We start from the raw sequence: 17646 nt of genomic DNA, 5'->3' as shown, positions 1-17646 counted from the left end.
TGTAGACGTTACCAATTCTTTTGTAAGTCACATTCCGTTTTCTAATATCTTTGATTCTTATCAATTTAACAACTTTTGAAAGAATCTACAATGGAAAAACTCAAAGACAATTTTCGGATTTTAGTAATGTGTCCTTTTGCGTATGAATTCATACTGTACTGATATTGTTTACTATTACAATGCAAATAAATAATTGTTTACTATTACTTCATTTTATAATTACGATATAGAAAAAGCTAAATAATCACCATAAATTTAACTATTTATTATATCACCACGCACACTCTTTTTCTCAGTGTCTAAGAATGAACTATAGAGAAAATACAGTAAAACAGCATAACCAAACATGCTATAAAACTTGTTAAGGATTCAAAAATAAAATAAAAAATCATGTGTGCGATTTGGAACTAATTTATAAGTGATACAAGATTGTTTTGTGGCACCAAAAAATGAGCTACCATATATTATACACTATAAACTGGTTTCTGATTAAACCTTTGGGGAGAAAGAAAAGGAAACCAAGTGAAAAAATTCCCCCCACAAAAAACTCGAATAGCAACTCATTCTGAACCAGAGCTTCATTCCCATGTGCAGCAAATATGATTTCTTCCCCCCATCACACTTCGGTGAAACCATAGACCAGGGAAACCACTTGACCTTTGTCTTAAGCATCTGTCATCGGGAACCACTTTTCCGGCCACCTAGGGTATGTGCGTTTAAACAAACTCATGCATAACGTGTCATGCTGTTGGAGAACTCCATTCAATATGCATTTCATTGCCCCTGCGCAAAAATAGTTGAACGTTTATACACTACCAATGCAAGATTATTTACGTTGTCAAGTCAGCTAAAAGATAACTACTACAGGCAACCGTCTACAAAAGGTGGGATTAGTCAGGAAATGAGGCAAATTGCCTGCTGCTACATGTACAAGTTAAATCCATGACAAGGTACATCGAAAAGACATAATACATCCTACAACACTCAAAAACAATTGTACTTGTGCCAGTTAGTAGAGCATGCGACGGCAGGTATTCTTCTAGAAAGGGTCAAAATGTTCGGGCACCCACAAATAGTAGAAGGGCAAAGAAATGATCATGCTTGCTGACCTACAAGCTGTAGATAGTTGAGTGCTCAAAGAACCCAAGAACATGCAGAGCTTTTTTGTTTTTCTAGTAGATTTAAATTATAGGCATAGTGAACAGAGAAAATGTATGCTCACGATAGGCTTCCTTGGCCACAGGCCACATAACAAGGGGAAAATGACAACCTTATGCATGATTAATCAAATAACACCACGCACTAATGCGCACAACACTGGAAAATTCTAACATCTGGACAAGCTTTATTTCCTCTTTTTGAGGGGAGGAGGGGAGATGTTTGGATAGAAGTAGAGTGGACAATTTCTGCATATAGCTCGAAGACTTCAAGTCAAATTTCAGACATACCATGTGTACCAACAGGTTCCTTGATGCGACCACGACGACCACACTTTGACCAAACTTCAACAGGCTACAAAAGGTCCAGGAAATATGTTAAAAGTGAATAGCATGACAAAGAAGAAAATAGAAAAGTCAATTGTTTGCATACCTTGAACCATCTGACATCCTCTGGGTTATGAAACATGTATCTTACCGTCGCTTTCTGTTTTGATACTCGTTGAGGGTAACTGCAACATAGATGACATATCTTGTGAACAAAAGGTTAACTTAACAATATAACCTACTAGCTCTCTCTACAATCAGTTTTTGCATTTTAAGGACTAAGTGCCCGTTTGGATTGGCTTATTTTAGGTGCTTTTAAGCCAAAATAGCTTTTAAGCAGTTTTGAAGTGTTTGGGTAAAGTTAAAAAGTGTTTATAAGCACTTATTTTAAAGCCAAAATAACAAAAATAAGCCAAAAGCCATAAGCTAGGAATCCTAGCTTATGGCTTTTGGCTTATAAGTCATAAGCCAAAAGCCAATGCAAACAGGCCCTAACAAAACCCTCAAATTCTAAAATAAAATATTGCAAATTATATGATCCTCGAAAAAGTTCTCTACCATGCAAGTATGAATAACTAGAATGATACTCCACTTAACTTTTCCAGGATCCCAGCTCGAATACACAATTAACAAGATTTTTTGGTTCACAGATTAAATGTCATGTTATGCCTAGTAAAAAAGCATAACGGGTCTATATTGTGGCACTTAGTAGGTTCAGTCTATAAACCAAATTTGACAAAAAACAGAGTCTAAGTTGTTCAGAACAAAAAGTTCCAGAAATAATCATCTAAACATCTCTACCGCTGTAAACAAATGAAAGCCGAGAAACAACAGAACAGTGAAAAACCTAAAATAGAAATGTAATCACAACTATAGCAAGTGTTATAGGTAGAGAAGCTGATCAATCAATCCAACCTAAAGTAGCGATACTTCAAAATGCTGTCATTCTCAGAAATCAGACCCCTCCCACATAAACAAAGGAATAGAATATCCAAGCCCCCCCTTAAAAATGTCAGAGGAATCTTACCCGGTTAAAATAATTTTCTTTAGAATAACCCTATCTGGGTCAATACTTCTCAAAGAGCCAATGGCAGCAACAGTGGCAGGAGTTGCATCGTCTTTAATCTTCAGGGCAATTAAAGGAAGGGGAGGAAATGAAATAGGAGCATATACTGAAGCTACTGAAAAACGCCCGGGATGGAGAAATCTCTCCATTTTTTGCTTATCAGCGTTAAAACTATCTGAAGAAAATATCGGCCTGCAATCAGGGGGGGAGGGGGCAGAAAGAAGTCAATGAACATTAGTAACTTGACCTAGCAAAAGGCAACAAAATTTATTACACGGATGAAAAGCACCTTGCAACAAACTGGCGAAAGCCAAGATTGAATATCATCTCTTCTTTAGCTTTTATTGGAGCAGTGTAACTATCGTGCTTTTTTAAGCTGCAAAAAGAAAATTACTTGAGTCCTTAAACAATTACACATAGAATCACTAGGGAAAGAAAATAAGGGGGGAAATATTACAAAAGCATATAACAAGATGAGGTACCTGAAGTGAAGGACAGAAATTTTAGACTCATGCTGCATCAGACCACACAGGGTCACAGGCATTGTCGTCGTTACACGATTTAACTTGTTTGCCACACCAATTGGAACTTCCCGGATATGGAGCCTTGCATATGAACCAGCTGGTATACATTCATCAATGTTCTGTTCCATCTCTCGGGCTCTAGACAGTACATGCTTTTGCGTCCTATTAAAATTGTCAAATGCAAATATTCTAGCATACTCTTGAGGTAGAGATTCCTGCAAATCCCATCCAAGATTTAATGCAATTAGATCACGTCCAGATATTTTTCTAGACACAAATTATTGAATTAGCAGAAGAAGTTACTTTCGGGTCCCAGGAGGAAGTTCTGAAAGATTTGAGCCCTCTGTACTTGGCGAAACGCTTCCTAGCAGGGACATCCAATGGAGTATCCACTTCATCAGGGAATTCTGTAGGAAAAAGCCGCAACAAGGACTTCAAAGAAAATTCTCAGAAAAACAAAAACATAGGAAGCTGCTAAGCAGCGAAAATTTAAATAAGTACCTTCATCCTCAGCATGTGCTTCTTTAATTTTTCTTATCTCTTCTTCCATTTGCTCCCTAGTCAGGTTCTCACCATCCTACACAATACACAATCCAGCATCCAACTTACAAAACACACTTAGGGAGGGATATTTGTGAAAAAACTGCTTATGTATATTAATATTGCTCAGAGAGCCCAAATGCTTTTCATATTCATAAGCCAAACAGTTACCATTCAAAATCAGCTACGAGTACGACCGCAGTAAACAATGTATAAAAAGATGAAATAAATACATCGGACTAAAAAATAATTGTAAACAAATATTTCAATCCACATTTTGTTGTGTAAATTCTACATACTTTGTTGTTCCCTCAAAAGCAACTACAAAAAGACCATGAGGCTGCCCACCCCTTAAAGTTAAAATGGTAGGCTTGATCGCCAAGAAAAAGTAACATATTTATGATTCATGGAAATTACCACCATTAGCTTCTTTGCAATTCTGTTCTCCATGAGATATTTAGTTAACAACCTGTATTTTCTTTTTGTTTTTTTAGAAGGTAACATAACCTGTATTTTCTCTTCCTTTTTTCATCATCCGGATTACTCTATCAGCTTTACTTACTAAAATGCTACAAGGCCATAAATGAAAACAAATAGTCCTGTCTATGCTGACAAATAAGTATACCCACCATCATCATGGAATGAGTCTCAGTTTCTTCATCTGATACGAGTGCTAGAGAAGCCTGGTCATCATCGAGTTCAAACTCATCCATACGTCCTTGGCTATTAAAGGCATTTTCCCCTTCGTCTAGCACCATACCATCATCTTCTTCATTCTCGCTCCCAGAAACATCAGCATCTGAATCTTCTACAATCCAAGCAGCCTGCAAATCAACTAATTAGTTCTGGTATAAACCAATATGACCGGGTTACAATAAAAAATACATACATGTTTGGGAAACTATTGACAGAAAATGAACCTGATATTCAGAAGTGCCCTTTGGAAGAGTTTTCCTTTTCAGCTTTCTTTCCTCTTGATTTCTTTCTGCTTCAGCCATTTCGGCCTCAGTAGGCCATGTCTGATTAAGACCAAATAGACATCAAATTACAAATGCTTAAAGAAGAATGGCACAAGTAGGTACAATTATGAAACAAGTGCATCTCATCATGAACCAAAAGTTCAGTAGTTACAAAAGAATTGCACAAGGTAAAATGATATAACACGTGCATTTCATATATGAACTTTGTTCACTCCTGCTTTCATAGAATGAATGATAAAATTGTGCCAAGATTAGAGTTATACCTGTTCCCCAGCCAATGGATCAGGGACATTCTCAACAAGTAAAGGCTCTTGCTTCATAGGGTCAGGAGTCAAGCAACTGATGACCTGAAATACATTAGAAGACGTAGCTGGGATGAGAAGAGGGAAAACAAAAAGTATTCTGTTAAAGGAACCATGAAATGTACTACAGCAGGCCCAGGGGAGAATAGATGATTGCATATCATGTTGCATCACTCAAGGAGAGGGGTTGGGTTTTTTGAAAAATGCATCATCCAGAAAAGGGGGAAGAAAGATGACAGCTGCACTAGGAGTACATAGCTACAATGTCATAGGTATCCCATTATTTTAGTACAAGTTTATAACTACACTTATGGTAACTTGAGCATTTGAACCTCTATGTATTTCAATATGCAATTTGCAATGTACAACTTTGAAATGTTGAACTTCATGAGAAAAATGCCTTCTACGAGGAGCATAGCTAACCAGTGGAAGGAAAAAGCTGATCAAGTTCATTAATAAATTGTATTTTGGCGTCTGCCAAAATGTTGCCTCTAGGTCCAAAGAAAGGGAAGAATGGTGAGACATGAAATGAACCCAAAGAAATTCAAGTATGAGTAGATTCAATTGGAAATCAAAATTTTACAGTTTTAAATTTTATCTTTATCAAATAATTTCTGCAATACCACAAAGAGTTTCTCTTTACGTAAACAAAATATAAGTACACCTGTGCCTCATTCATATCATCAGACTCCATTAAGTCTCCTCCTTTTCTCACATTCAGGGAACATGGATCCTTGAGAAGTTCGATCTTGGATAACTGAAAATCTCCAGCACCTGTTATGTGAACCTGATCCAAGAGCATCTACTATCAAGGACAATTCATTAATATCTCAAAGCTATATGCTGAAGCAAAACAATTACCAGCTGATTCACCGACATGCTACGAGCACGAATATAACCAGAGAGGAGGAGTGTACATTTTCCAGAAATGGAATTATCAGCTACCACGTCGACCTGAAAAACAAAACACCAAGAAAGAAATTAATCCTGAATCATAAACTAACAACCTTATCTGCAGAATTATGGAGGCCCAAAACCATAGTTGAGAACAAAGTAAATTTGGAGCCACCTGCATTGAAATTGAAGTTGAGTACACAAAATTATGGCCTAGACATTTTAGTTATTGGGTAGTCAAAATCATGGTCTAGGGCTCTAGGCATGAAGAAATGTTGTCTTACAATTAATCAACTACCCCTCAATCCCAAACTGGTCGGAATTGGTTATATGAATCTATTGTATCCATGCCGCTTTATTTAGGCCCATTCAGAAGATAGTCAAGAAATGTCTGCCTAACTGTGAATAATGAATGAACCGATACAAAATACATTACTTCCATAAGAGTCACCAAGACAACTAAATTTCCACATAATGGTTAAAAAATAATAGACAAGCTATCACCGTTATATTCTGTAGAAAAATGTATTAGGAGAGACAGCATACACATTATCTGAAATTCAGGAAAGCAGGTGCTAAATTGTCGAATTGGATAACAACTTTTAAAAAGAAATTGTGAAAACAGATAAAATACAAACCAATGCCGAGGGCCTGTGCACCCCCGGGATTAGTCGGGGCTCAAAGAGACTCGGACACCCGGTGCAAATCAAAAAAAAAAAAAAAGATAAAATACAAACCAATAACTACACTTCAATCTCAAATTAGTTGGGGTCAACTATATGGATCACATATATCCCCTCTACTGCTTTGAAACATTCACAGGTCAAACAATATTGGAGAAAATTCATTCAAGATTAACATACATAAATAACGACCAAGTTCAAGACTGATTTAACGATGTAAACGTTGGGGAATAATTGGTTTTGCTCCTTTTTTTCCTGGATGAATATATTTCATCTAAAAAAGCTAAAAGAAAATTTTACCAGTCAGGAACCTCAAAGGAGATAAAATATGTCAAGGAAGTGGGAAAATGGAAGGTGGTCAATACCTTTTGAGCCATTAGATATGGCCGCTGATTACGCCAATGTGGTACTGAGAACCTTTGCTCCTTAAAAAGCCACAAAAACTACAAACAACAAAAAAATGACCCAAAAGAACAAACAATGATTTCATAGGTTAATAGACTATGATAGAAATATATCAGAAGACATCTAACATACAGCTGTTGTAAGCAATAAAACACAATCTCCAAATCATTACCTTATGCAAATCATCCTTTGTATCTGCTGGATAGAACTTGCAATCCTCGGGAAATTCAGAAGACAGGCTAGATGTACACACCTTCTTTGAATCATTTTTCTTTTTTAACTCACTGGGTAGATCCTAAAACACAGAAGAAAACTTATTCAAGTGTCAACTCCTTAATTATTTACCAAATCATTCCCAAGAATATGACAAAAGCACTTTCTCTCAGAGAAGTATCCTTAATTCTTACACGAATCAGTACTGCAGTACTAGGAAGACCAAGAGCTCTAAAGATCGAAAGGCAGTGAGATCCAAATGCATCTATATAACAATCTTCTTCATTAGAGGAACTTGCAGATGTGACAAAAGCAATCAGATCAGCAACCTGCAAATGCCAAAGCTTCTAACTAAATCATCCTTGATACAAAGAACGTAAGAGCAACAAAAACCTGGAAATACTTCAGGGCATATATCATACCTTGGCCATCTCCATACATGCCAAGAGATCACCATGAGGTGCTTTTAAAACCTAGACAAAATAACTTACTGTTAAACTTCTGCAGAACTTTCTGTGAAGAACATACAAGTCAAAGCAAGGAAAACTACTCAACTATCAATAACTGACAAACAATTTATCGTATGCTGCTTCTGGCATCAGATTTGACACCAAAAAAATTGTGATATGAAAAAATCACAAGAGTAATTATGTTGTTTATCTGGCATTTTGGTATGGCAGACACATACCTGAACCCTAGCATCCTCTTACTCATACTCTTAAGTGCAGTCAAACCTCCTCCTATCCTATAATGTACTGTTAAAGTTTATAGTCCCATAAATGACTCCCCTATCTTGCTGAAGTTCTATTATAGGTTAGAAAAGAAACTGAGATTTTGCTTTTCGAACTCTGTGTACATATTTCAGAATCTTCTTAATACTATTCAGTGATGTGTTTTACTTATTGAAAGAAAAATCGGACATATTACTCCACCATCCTGAAGATAATTGAGTGTCGGAAGTCAGTTGATTACCAAGGTCAAGGCATATGAGTCCTCTAAACATTATTGATTTATTGATTGTACTTGACAAAACTATGTTTGCAGAGATGCAAACGCTTCTGTTTCTGTTTGCTCATAATATGATACTTTCACCAAAATTAGAACCTGAGACCAATTCAATAATGCAAGTATAGTACTTAATTGATAAAGGGAGTTCCCACAATGCACTTCCTACCGTTGCTCTCAACTTATATTCTGAGGAAGCAACTGCTTGATACACAACACCAGTTCCATCTGCAGACAATAGCTTCAGGAGATCTTGTTCAAGCGCACTAAGGTCAACTGATCTGGATAGACCAAACAGAACCTGTTACATAAAAAATTGTTAGAAAACACTGATAAGTGATAACATATATCTTCCTTCTCCTTTACTACAGTTGATCATGGAGTAGATTACTTACAATAACTGTTTTAACACCAAATCAAGATTACTAATTAAATTTTTTGACTCAACAAGACAAAAAAATCTTTACATTGATGACTTGATTTTTATTTATTTTTTTCAAATTTCGAAATTATTTGTACTTATTCTTAGTTAAATGTATGGAAATAGACCAAATCCTAAGAAAATTTGAAAATCAAGCAAAGAAAAAACCTTTCTTATTTTATTCTTCACGTCCAAGATTACGTCCGGGATCATTAGATAGGAATCCAAAAATGAAGAGAGAAACAATAAAAACAAAGAAGAATACTTACAATAACTCTGGGCGGACTATTTGATCCAGATGAAGCTCTTTTCTCTTTCAAAAGAGCATCTCTTTTCTGCTCCCTCATCTACAAAATTGCATTCTTTTAGCATATAAAAAATTGCATTTGTTTAGCATATAACAATAAGGAGTAGTTTGGTTCACTGACAAAATTATCCTGGGATTATAGTCGTGCGATCACAAATACTGGACTAATTTATCCCACCTCATAACCAGGATTAATCCCAATCTCAATCCTGGGATATCCCACCTTATCCACATACCACACTACACGATAACTCAATAACCCGAAAGCAATAATTTTTCTAACTTCTATAATCCAAATACCAATCCCAAACTAGTTCAAAGTCAGCTAACCTAAAAAAAAAAAAGATAACAAAAGTTTACCATCTTATTACGCTGAAGCCGAGCTGCCCGAGCTCCCTTAGTGAGATTGCGATCAGGTTTCGCAATTCTACTCTTGTCTAAACGAAACCAAAAAGACAATCAATACCCAAATTAAGCAAAATAACACAATTAATAGGGAAAAAAATTGAACCTTTTGAAGAAACTTTATGAACATTGCGAGATGACTTTGAAGCGAATCGAGTTTTGTGAGCTTTGTTTACTTGAGCTCGAGCACCTCCCATCTTCTCTACGATTGAGCAAACAGCAATCAATTTTTCTTCTAACAATAAACCCTAGCAGCCCATCAGCTAAAAGCCAGCAATCAGTACAGTAGGGTTTAAGGATTTTTATTTTTTATTCCAAATTGTTTTGGTATATATATATATATGTGTGTATTTTGGATAAATTACTATTTCCTCCCATATAGTTTTATAATGTTAGAAATACCTTCCCTAAAGTTTAACAAATCTACAGATGCACCCTTTACTTTTCGAAAAGTCGGGCCAGTTTAGTACTCCTATTATCAAATAAAAAAAGGTTAATTTCTAAAAAGAAAAGCTTGTAAATAAAATAGTTCTGTGTTATACAAAAATTAAATATGTATAGATAATATATTCACTAGAGTCAATGATTAAATACTTAATTCCCCATTATAGTATACTTTCCTTTTCTATATTGTCTTTTTTTATAACGTGTTCTTTTTGTACAACATGACTAATTAAGTTTATTGCACATTCAACATTGATGTTGACCTAAATGATTGCAGACGGTATAATTTCACCTAGTTTTTGTTTTGATATCATAAATCATTATATGTCACAAATTTCTCAATTGATTTTGATCGAGATATCCAAAATTGATGGTCATATCCGATATGTATTCCACATCCACGTCATCATATCGACATGAGTGTAACACCGAAGGTAAAGAGTCCGCGCCCGAGTTGGATCATAAAAGGCATCTTTGGTTCAAGATGAAACAAGAAAAAACTCATAGGACATGGCAAATATCTATATTATCTATCCACACTCCCACAACCAAACAATGTTAACAATTCAACATCAACAAGAGCCTTTCTAAGCTCTAGCATTCTATAGAGAAACAAAGGAAAAAGAAATTAGGTAATAAATTACACAGCTAAAGAATATTTTGGCATGCCCTTTTTTCACCTTCTAGCTCTCTCAAAATTGTCTAGCTAAATCTCAAGGGCAGCAAAGAATACCATCACAGAATCACAAGGACATAGCAGAAACAATTTGCCGGCCGCTCTTTGATATTCTTGAACAAAACATAAACATCAGAAGTACAGATGATAACAAGAACAATCTAAAGTATGTCCTAATCTCCTGCATTCCCAGCTCGAGCACCTCCATTTTCTTCCCGTACCTACTTTTCCTTTCCATTAAATAACCGTTCAGATAATCATCGATAGAAACCCACTTCTCAAAACCGGATGCAGTTGCATTTGGATGAAGCTCCTTCATCTGGACTCCACCCAAACTGAACAGTGTAAAAAATGCAGCAGACCAGTCGTTGAGAACTCTCTGCAATTCAAAGTGAATATGGCTGAGCGTTTTGACATGATAGGACACATGGCAAAGATAATGCATCATCTACGAAATGTAATACTCCCTTCATGCATTTTGTGTGCAGGTGTTTAAGAATTTTGTGGCTACAAAACCATGTTATGAGGGTAAAGTGCGAAATTTAAAGTTAAATTGTTTCTATCATTCTTTTTCGGACCAAACTAAAAAGGAAAGAGTGTTACATAAAATGGAACAGAGGGTATAACTTACATTAAAAGTAGTGATGTCAGTGGGATTGAACATCTTAAAGCAGTCTCTTGACGAGGCTGTGCTATCACCATAGATCTGCCAACCAACAGATGCACGCATCATGTATACATATCAGACATTGAATTATCACTAAAAAGATGCTTGACATTGAGCAAGGACTTTAATGTATATAAATTGATAAAATGCAAAGACAAACCTCGAAGGTGAAAGACATGGGCACTCTTGCAATATCATACATGTAGTCAGTTGCTGTCCCATGAGCTAGATACCTGAATAAGTGACATAATGTTATACTTGAGGTAAGGAAAACTTATATCTAAAGCTAGATAATAAGGGAATGGTGACCCTAATATCTACTTCAAAGAGAGGAAGGCATCAGATGTGCACGTTTTTCATGCCTAACATCGTGATGTGACTTTATCATTATTCTTTTATCCATAAGTGGCTTAACATCTGTTTTTAGCAGTAACAGAAAATACATTCACTGCTAGATAAATGGAAAGCATATTGCATATATCTAACAGGAAAACACTATGTTCCTTTCTCAAGCCAAGTAGCTAAAACATAAAAGTCATGAGTGAGTGATACCAACCCGACAGAGCCTCCGCCAGATCCAACTAAGCAACGATCATTCAGTTGAAAACGATTCAACTTTTCAAGCATTAATCTCATTCTCTGAGAAGGTAATCCTTCCGGAGTTGTGTTCTTGTGATCATATGGCATAAATAGAGCCTGAAAACAATTACATGAACAGCACAGAATAAGTATTTCATTCACGAAGAAACTAAAAGAATTATTATTCTTTAAAAGAGATGAAGAAGATAATTCGGTGATCCTGAAATTTGATTCTTTATATACAAAAAACAGTAAAACATCATAAACATGAAGAAGACAATTTACAGCTGACATACATCTATTTGGTTCACTTTAACCAGTTAATTTATGGAAGTCGATACTCACAAATTTTCAAATGAAAAGATGGTTAAATTTGATCATCTTATTGTAGTTTGAACTAATGACTATACCTAAACAAGATGAGGAGATCAGGCACAAGCTATAATCTATTAAAAGGAGCTGCACCCTGCAAAATGTCTGGGAGGGTCCTACAGGTTACAAGGTCTCCTCTATGCCCTAAATTTTAAAATGATTCATGGGGAAAGCTTGTAAATGGTATGTTTATATATGCAGAGAAGTTCAGAAAACAAACAGCAGCAAGACATACTAACAAAAGTATACTTGCCTCCATTCCAGAATGCACGTTAACCCATACATGTGGTTCAAATGATGCACATATTTTCCGCATAATTTGTGTCTCGGGCTCACTAAAAGGGGCAGACCCGGGATTTTCTTCATATGGATCATAATCCTGAAAAGGAAAGATCAAAGGGACAAAGAGTTGTATAAGCGCATAGCTGCATCAGCTTGAACTAGTAAACACAAACAACATACACACAAGAATCCAGTAAGGCAATGCTAATTTGGTACTAAGTGCAAATATTACTTAAGCACCACCAAGATGCTTAAGTAACAACCTACAATGAAAGGAACACAGCCTGTCCATACACCAGTAAAGAAGACACACAACATCGAAACACAATGAATCGTCTACTAATGGCAGTCTAAAGAACAAACCTTCTCTTTCTTGCCCCAATCCACACTCCAATTCCGATTAAGATCAACTCCTCTTCCTGCCAGAAAAAGGTTTGGAATTAATTCTCTTGGTACTTCTCTATAGAGTCAATTTCTGTGATCAGACTAGCAAGATAAATAGCTATACCATTTCTTCTTTCACAGAGATCCCCTGCTTCGACAAGTTTACGCCCATTCACATTCTCCATTGGAACAATCTGATTAGACAGATAAAAAAACATTCCCAAGTAACATTAATTTAAAAGAGAATTTGAATACTCTTTAAAGTGATAAAGATCTTTGTTTCTTTATCTATTTACAGCCCTTGGTATACAGTAATTACTAATTAATTGGGCAAATTTTGAATTTCTATACCAGCAGGACCTGAAAATTTAAAAAGCAAATAGAGACTAAAACGAATTTACCTAACAGAATGAACAACCTGCAGCTTGAAAACAATTTGAAAGATGTTTACTGATGTCTGACAAACAGAGAAATCAATGACAAAAAATTGAGACAACAAGCTCTCTCTGCGAGGGCTGTGTGAAAGGTTAATCTGTCTCTGCCAAAAAGAAATGCTTTGTATTGTCCAAGGATATCTTCAGAAAATGGCTAATTGAGAATCTCCTAGACAAACTGCTTCAGTACATTGGAGGATGGGATAACAAAATCACACCAACATCAGCAGGTGGTGACAATGGAAGAACCTCAAAATAAAAGAAGTTCTGCAGGATATTTTTGAAGGGTACTAAAAGAGCTGAGAAACTAAACATTTGAAGAGGGGATGAATGTAAATATAGATCCTGTTCAACTCTTTATGGTTAGATATGAATTATTTTCACCTTATTTGACTGTGAGTTCCAAATAGACTAGGAGTTACCTTTATGACAAGCCTATCAAGCGTGTTATTTAAATTAAGTGGGTATGCACTGGATAAGAATTCCTCTTCACTTAAAATGGAAAGAATCCGCAACGCAAGCTCCGTAGTTATGAGCTCCCTCCCATGCTGCCCAAAACTCTGGAACACAAGCAATTTATCTGTCAAAAACACCAGCAATGACCAATCTGAGATTTTCTAACACTAAAGACCAAATCAGTATAATGTCTGGAAAAGCATTTTCCCCAAAGTCTTTTCAAAGATACCACTCTACTTCCCCTCCTCTCTCCTTTTTCCTCAGAAGTTAACTATCTTAACTAGGAAACCCTGGGAAGGTAGTACAACATATATTTCCATTCTACTGGACATGAATAAAGGTAATAACGGACCAGAGAAAGTAAACTTACAAGAAGGATCTTAAGCTTTGACCTGTCATCACAGTCTTTCTTATTCCGGCAATAAGTAACTACAGTCGTCTCTGCATGATACCCTTTGTTTTGAGTGGAAAATGTCTCCATCTGCATAAATATGAATTAAGTTGAGATATTAAGAGAAGATGCATATTTCTGTAGTTCCAATTTTCCCAAAATAAAAATTTGAAAAGGTATAAGATAGGGGAAAACTCACAGAGAGCTTGCTAGGGTGTCTATGGACCAATGATTCTATCTCTTCCAACAAAGCTCCCCTAGAAGACACCATAAATTGATGTTGAAAATTGAAGCACAAATCACCTCACCACCGCCCCCCACCCCACCTCCCATTTTACAGCAAAAACTAAAGCCGAAAAGCAGTAGAGCAAGTGAGGACCTTTCTTGATCCATAACATATAAAGTTCAGCAATCAAAATTGAGCCTCTCATACAACCTTAGCACACTAATATCTATAAAGATTCACTTCATCAGTCAAATAAGATGTTAAGCTACTCACATTCATTAACATCACCAATAATTCATTGTGAGCTAGAATCTCCTAACCCAACTTCATTAAGTTCCAAATCAATCAGTTACCCTCAATCCCAAATCAGTTGGAGTCGGCTCTATGAATCCTCTATATCCATTAAATTCCGAAAATACAGAACACTTTATGCAAAAGGAAAAGAAGAAAGTTCTCACTTTTCTTAATATAGTTCTATCAAACTTGAATTAATTGCACAACTTTAATGAAACTAATATCCATAAAAGTTCACTTCCACTCTAAGTAATTCAAATACTAACCTAATTACAACATTCAATAATCCTAGTTACCACAAATCACTACCCAAATTAGATCACAAAATCAAAATTCAAAAAAAGCTCAAATATTTACCTTGTATGATAAAGATCGTGATTGATGGGAGTAATAGGAATCTGCGTGGAATTCGAATTTCCATTTACAAACGAAGAACACAGAACAATCAACACAACTCCAAACAAGACTAATGGCGAAATGGGTAACGAATACAAACGCCGGCGACGACGAAACCCCATTTATATTACAGATAAATACACCAACATCCGGTGATTTTTGTTGTTTGATTCAACCCCAAATGGTCTCTTTTTTTTCTCGACAATTTCAAATCTTTTTGGTTTCTTTGACAATCCCAAAACTTTACAACATAGGAATTGTGAAAGAAAAGAGATGCCGGCAGTGATGGGGAGGAAGACGACAGTGGTCAGGGCGTCGTTGATTTGTAGAGATTCAACGGCTGTGATTGCTTGGTCTTTCTTCTCACCATGTTCCCATTATTCATGATCCAATCCAGAATCATTGTCTCTTTCTATTTGTCTGTTTTAGGGGCAATTCAGTCAATTGCAATACTGTTTGCATTATTTTTTGTTGAGATGAAGTAAACTTTTTTTTTTCTTTTTTTAACAATTTCACAAGTGAACTATTAGGTGATTGCGTTTTTTTCGTTAATAGGCATTATATATAAATGTGTTTTTTTAAATTTATACATCTTTGTGCTTTAATTTAGGTGTGTACAAATAGACATTTAAATTTGGATAGAGTTGAGCAAGTGTGTCATACGCAACATCATACATAGCGACATAGGTATATTATGTCACACCAGACGCGCACGTTATTTTATTTAACTTTATATGTAAATTTAATTGTCTATTTGTGCATACTAAAAATTGGAGGTCAATTGTCGATTAAAGATAAGTTAAATAACATATTTATGTATTATGTCAATACAATAATAATAATTTTTCTTACAAGAAACTTTTAGCAAGAGACTTCTAGTTTAAGTTTTTGTTGAAAATCTCCAATACTTCTAGTTATCATGTTTTGCTTTTTGACATGGTCAATTTGACTCATCTTCGAGAAACAAAATTTGAATATATCAACTCAATATTTTGTAATAAAAAATTTAATATTCAAAAAGCTATATGAAAAATACTGTAAATTATAGTCAAAATTTATATAATTTAACTTTCAAAAAGTAAAACATAATATATATATATATATATATATATATATATATATATATATATATATCGGGGCTGTCTAAGACAGGTTATGCAGAACTTTATGTTGTATAAAGCACACATTTTTTTAATATGCTTTTAGCATTTTTGTATTCAAAATACCCCTGTATTCTAAGCATTTTCATTTCATGAATTGCTACTATGAGCTTTGTAGATCTTAAGCTTGTACTTAATTATGCTTTTTCCATTTCAGGAATTGCTCTATTAATATGATGCAATGCTATGCGATATTTTCACGCTCTTTTTTTTATAATATGTAAGTGATATTGAATGTCTTTCAACATATTTATATTTTAATGCTACAACAAGCATAAATGATAGGCAAATATTGTATACTACGCATGTTATATGTTTGATTTAAACAATATATTTTAATTTCCCTATAGGTACTAAGTATTTTCTTTTTTGTTTATATATATTATAAAATATGATATAATTTGTTATGCAAATATAATAATTACGAAATATAGAGTTTAGCGTGTATACCTTTCTCCTCTCGTTCAGAGAACAATCTATATCACTACCGCAACAGTTCTCCGTCAAGCTATGAACAGTTTTTCACCTTTACGATCGCAGTCTACGGCTACTTCTTTATTGTTCCTCCTTAAGGCTAAAGATCGCAATCTTCACTTATGACCATTCATGGAGTTTTAAAGATATATATGCAGTGGCGGAGCAAGGATTTTCAGTAAGTGGGTTCAAAATCTAAAAAAATAGACACACGAAGTAGTCGAAGGGGGTTCGACATCTACTATATATACCTAAAAAATTATTTTAACCATGTATAAATCATATAATTTTCCGCCGAAGGGGATTCGGATGACCCCCCTCATTGTAAGGTGGCTCCGCCACTATATATATGTGTGTGTCGTGATTCTTTTGCACAATTATTTGTTGGATTCTTGCCTTCTTAGTTATCATTGTTATTAAAAATATATACATAATAACTACTTCATCACAACAATAACAATAACCACAAGTTTCTTTTTTAATATTAAGTCCTCCCTTAGGATTCATTTGATGTGATATATAAGAACAACTCACTTGATGTGATATAAAACAGAAGAGACAATAAATCGCATCCCACAAAAGCGTTTTATGTGATAATCTATCACAAGGGCATTTTCGGTATTTTACCATCAAAAAGGGGGGAAATCCCCCTAAGTGACTCGGACATAGAAAGTTTCCCGGATCCGGCTCCTCTCCATTTTCCCCAAGTTCCTACTTAGATGTATGACACCTATGTTACTTAAATATTAAAGGTCTAGATTAATTAGTTTTCTTAATCAAAGAAGTATACTACTCCCTCCATTTCATATTAATTTAATTTTTGAGACATTTTTCATTTTTCAAATTAACTTAATTGTTCAGTTTTCAAGATTACTTTTAGAGTGTACTTCCAATTTTACCCTTCATTAGTTAGTATTGGAATTAGTGATTAATTAATATTTAGTTATTTTAATCATAAATTTGACAATAATTAATAAGGATAAAAATGAAAAACTATGTTTAATTTATGTCTTAATCTACTTTTCTTAAAGAATGTGAAACACCTCAAAAATTAAATTAATATGGAATGGAAGGAGTAATTAACCATGATTAAAAAGATATTTAAGATTCCCAACTTTAGTAAGAAAATATTGATTTTCCAAATTTTTGAGAAAAAAATGGATCTACCTCAATTAAATAGCA

The 17646-nt window shown here is 34.9% G+C and overlaps 2 protein-coding genes across 2 annotated transcripts; both read right to left on the bottom strand.

Annotated features, from left to right (window-relative positions):
• Positions 1-612: 612 nt before the first annotated feature.
• LOC125827634 (uncharacterized) lies at positions 613-9527 on the bottom strand. The gene is made up of 21 exons (XM_049506941.1): positions 9336-9527; positions 9185-9261; positions 8787-8864; positions 8266-8397; positions 7514-7564; positions 7286-7420; positions 7051-7173; positions 6839-6916; positions 5758-5850; positions 5561-5683; positions 4858-4941; positions 4535-4633; positions 4244-4438; positions 3576-3651; positions 3378-3481; positions 3033-3289; positions 2840-2926; positions 2512-2742; positions 1591-1669; positions 1449-1512; positions 613-783 (listed from the first exon to the last, which is right to left on the bottom strand). Exons 1-21 carry the CDS (start codon positions 9424-9426, stop codon positions 665-667), a joined length of 2376 nt encoding a protein of 791 aa, XP_049362898.1. The 5' UTR covers positions 9427-9527; the 3' UTR covers positions 613-664.
• Positions 9528-10245: 718 nt separating this feature from the next.
• On the bottom strand, positions 10246-15209 carry LOC125827751 (uncharacterized). The gene is made up of 11 exons (XM_049507074.1): positions 14792-15209; positions 14114-14171; positions 13894-14004; positions 13490-13627; positions 12758-12827; positions 12613-12668; positions 12221-12346; positions 11573-11712; positions 11177-11249; positions 10981-11055; positions 10246-10728 (listed from the first exon to the last, which is right to left on the bottom strand). Exons 1-11 carry the CDS (start codon positions 14950-14952, stop codon positions 10417-10419), a joined length of 1320 nt encoding a protein of 439 aa, XP_049363031.1. The 5' UTR covers positions 14953-15209; the 3' UTR covers positions 10246-10416.
• Between the last annotated feature and the right edge of the window lie 2437 nt (positions 15210-17646).

Source organism: Solanum verrucosum, unplaced genomic scaffold (assembly GCF_900185275.1).
Source record: "Solanum verrucosum unplaced genomic scaffold, falcon-dt-bn FXZP01000064.1, whole genome shotgun sequence".
NCBI classification, from domain to species: Eukaryota; Viridiplantae; Streptophyta; class Magnoliopsida; order Solanales; family Solanaceae; genus Solanum; species Solanum verrucosum.
This window is presented reverse-complemented; position numbering and strand designations above follow the sequence as displayed.